The 3,717-nt window shown below is 40.8% G+C and overlaps 1 protein-coding gene across 1 annotated transcript; it reads right to left on the reverse strand.

Annotated features, from left to right (window-relative positions):
* Positions 1–2,355: 2,355 nt before the first annotated feature.
* On the reverse strand, positions 2,356–2,877 carry LOC149222425 (uncharacterized). The gene has a single exon (XM_089387595.1). It carries the CDS (start codon positions 2,875–2,877, stop codon positions 2,356–2,358), a length of 522 nt encoding a protein of 173 aa, XP_089243721.1.
* Between the last annotated feature and the right edge of the window lie 840 nt (positions 2,878–3,717).

Here is a 3,717-nt window from a genome sequence, read left to right on the forward strand (position 1 = left end):
GAGTACACCTGTGAAAATCTACCCTCACAGGTAAAATAGTGCATAATAAGCCTCATGATGGGAGCATACTCGCTCCGGAGAAACCTGAATGGAAAAACACCCGCCAAATGTCTTATGAATGGTGGCCGGACATAAGGCTCAAAGTGAACAATATCTAGCATCTTGCGCTTAGTCCACACCTCACCAACATTAGGTATCCCTGTAGCATGTGAGATCACCTCGGGTGTCAATGTAAAGTTCACCCCTGCAAGATTGACATGTCCATCATGGAGGTGTAAAACAAAAAGGCGGGCCAACTCTCTGTGGTGTTGAATCTGAGAAATCCTCTCACAGAACTCATAACAAGACATGTACTGAAAACAAGTGACTGCCATAGGACAGGCCTGTAACTCTGCTAAAGAAGTGGGCTCCTCTCGCTTATGATGTCCACCCTTACCACCCTTACGAGGCCTCCTCTATATCTCAACCTCTGCTGATGATGAATGGTCATCACTTTGCTCATAAGTTTCGGTTTCTGACATAGTTTAGGAGCAAAGTGGACAAACTGTATTGTTGTCTCTGCCTGTAAAAAGTGTTGAATTCTATGCTGTTCCAAGGGGAAAAAGACATGAGGGAAATGTTAGGGGAGGGACCTTTTTACAAGGAATTGAGAATATATAAATATAGCAGGGATTTTTTAAGGAAAATGTTGCAAACCATTATGCATATAGGAGTACATATTTAAATCAGGGATATTGGGAAATCATTTGCAAAAATCACTGCATATGGGAAAAACATGTATGAAAGTGAACATATGGGAGTATGAAAACATGCAGCATTAATAGGGGAAAATAGGGAAACATATGCACAAAACTGCTGACATATTCACCAACATTTTCCATTGTTTATACATGCATATGGTAGAGGGAGATTAGGGTTTTGAATGCTTTGGGAGAGGGGTAGGGTTTACACTTTTAGTTATTAGGGAGAAGGGAGGGTTTGCATTTAATTTATAAAATAGCATGGGAGAAAAATAGGCATACATACAAGCGTGAATAGAATGGGGAAGGAGGGAAACAATTACAAAGGGAAAACACCTTGAAACAACACAAACCCTAGCATATTTTACCCATTAACCTTGCAGTCATATGAAGAGGTTTCACTTGTACATTTCAATCATTAAAACATGTTTTATGATATCCACCAATCATAACCACACCCATTTCAAGTTTAGAACACCTACCTCAAACAAATTTGTAGCTTGGAGAGCGTTTGAGCAAATTTAAAATCATTTTGCTGAGAGACAGCTCGATGGGTCGCGTACCATGCCCAACGGGTCGCGCACCTCTGACGGGTCGCGCCCGTTGTATTTTCTCACTGTGGAAAACCCTCTGACGGGTCGCGCGCACCTGACGGGTCGCGCACCTGGCCTGACGGGTCGCGCACCAGTCCAATGCCCGAACTCGCTCTCTATTCGCTCCTTTCTCTCAATCACTCTCTCAAACCTCTCTTGCAAGCGTCTAAGATGCACAATGAGAGTGATAGGAGGGAATTTGGTGTTTTATAAGTTTCATTTGAAAAAATTTCATTCACAAACCCATTTTCTAATGTTTTCTCTTTGACACTTTATAACACTGACTTTTTGGTTTCTTTTGTCCTGAATTTGACTCATTGAGTGCTTTGACTTGATTCTTTTTGCACGTAGATCATCTGAGGGATCTTGACAAGGGGACCAGGGTTGCATTTTGTTCGCTGAAGACTTTTGAAATTTCATCACTTATTTACAAAAACTTGGCAAATGACCTTGGCTTTAAAAGCAAAGTTTTTAAATCCAAGGTGAAGATTAGCTGTACCAGATAAGAAATCTTGAAGAAACACTTTTACAATCATCCCTCTGGCTTGCTGAATACTCATTGACTTTTCAGACACATGGCCCTGTAAACATATTTGACCAAAACCCTAGACCTAGGAAATTGACCTCAAGACAAGATAAAACAAGCTTGAAAGAGCTTAATGACTGAAATGACCTAAACCAGCAATGCCAAGAGGGGTACAACACACCGGCTCCTCCATCAGGGTTATGGCATGCCTAACGGGATGCAAAAATTGACACTGATGAGACACCTACATATGCAAATGCAAAGAGTTTTGATCGCTGATGGAGGGCTTAAGACCGACTCTAACACAACCTTCATCAGAAAAGTTTCCTGTGTGTTTTCTTTGTTTATTTCTAGCCTCATCTGTTTGTCTCTTAAAACAAAACTTAGCAAAGTGACTGTTTTTCCCACAATAAAAAATTTTAATGTCAGATTTGTTACCATTGTTACTTAGATACATACCTCTAAATGGCCTCTTCTGAAAATCGCCACTGCCTTTCTATCCCTGTGGTTGTTTCCCTTTGTATGGCTTCTTCTTCGCCATCAGAGAAAGATCGACACTCTGTGGTCTCAAATTTTGTCGCCGCTCTTCTTCCTGTATCAAGATTCCTGTTAGCTCTTCAAATGTAGGGGATTTCTCCCTTGCAGACAAGCCTATGATGAACATATGGTATTCATCCGTCATCCCATTCAATGTAATTGTGACAAGATTAGAATCAAACAACTTCTCCCCGATGTCTCCTAATCTATCTTTCTGGTCCTTGACCCATGCAATGAATTCGACAACGGATTCATTCTCCTCCATCCTCATGGAAAACAACTTGCCTTTGAGCGACAAGATGCGATTGGTGTTCTGTGTCTGGTAGAGGTTCTTGAGTGTAGTCCATATGTCACTGGATGATTTACAGTCTCTGATATGCGGGATAATATTGCCTTTAACAAACATCTTCAATAATACTTTCGCCTTATTCTCCCTTTTATCCCAATCTTGCATTAGTGTTACAGTGTCGCATGCTTCCATGGTCAGCTTATGCTCATCGCCACTTATGATCGACCAAGTGCTCGATCCCTCAAGCAACATTTGTAGCTTGAATTTCCAATTGGTATAATTGGTCCCATCAAGTTTTTTAGACTTGTTGAGATAAGTTTATGTGAAATTGTTCATTTTTGACAGATCAAAATCCCAATCCCTCGATCTACAGTTGATTCAAAAAGTGAAAAATTACAAGCTACAAAAGAAACTAATCTCAAAACATACCAAAACCTTTGAAATGATCACAAATATGTCTGATATGCCACTAATCCACCCAATATGCCTCTGCTCTTGTCAATCTGCCACCAATCTACCATGATATCTATGTCTGCAACTTAGTTCCACCACCAAACTACCCGATTTGAAGCTTAGAACCATAAAAAAGCACGCCATCACTCTTTTAGACTGAAAAACAACGATTTTTTGGGGGCAATTTTGACCTTGATATCCGCGATGATCATCGCTACAGTCAGGCTAAGAACCACGATGACTGCTTTGTGCTAAGTTGGAGGTATGTTGAGACCTGTGAGAAAATGAATTTCTCCTATGAGTAAGGTATGTCACTCCCAACCACCTAGACTCCGAAAATGTGAGCACTGAGGCTCCTCTATTGCCACTGGGGCACTGTAGCCATGAAGGCTATGTATCCATTAGGGACCTAATGTAGCCAACAAGGCTCTGCAGGTAAATCAGGCTCACTAGATCTGAGCTCTGATACCATGTTATAAAATTGGAAAGGAAATAAATGAATTAATTAACTAGTAGCTCACAAGTGAGCAAGATGCACCTGGAGACTGCATAAACTGGAGTGTATACTCTCATATTCAA

The sequence above is a fragment of the Pinus tabuliformis genome, chromosome Q (genome assembly GCF_031772625.1).
Source record: "Pinus tabuliformis cultivar Carrire ecotype Pingquan chromosome Q, CPIR1, whole genome shotgun sequence".
NCBI classification, from domain to species: Eukaryota; Viridiplantae; Streptophyta; class Pinopsida; order Pinales; family Pinaceae; genus Pinus; species Pinus tabuliformis.

Bases quoted from the DNA above. Each gene is read 5' to 3' on its own strand.
- LOC149222425 (XM_089387595.1), bottom strand. From the start codon at position 2,877: ATGGAAGCATGCGACACTGTAACACTAATGCAAGATTGGGATAAAAGG.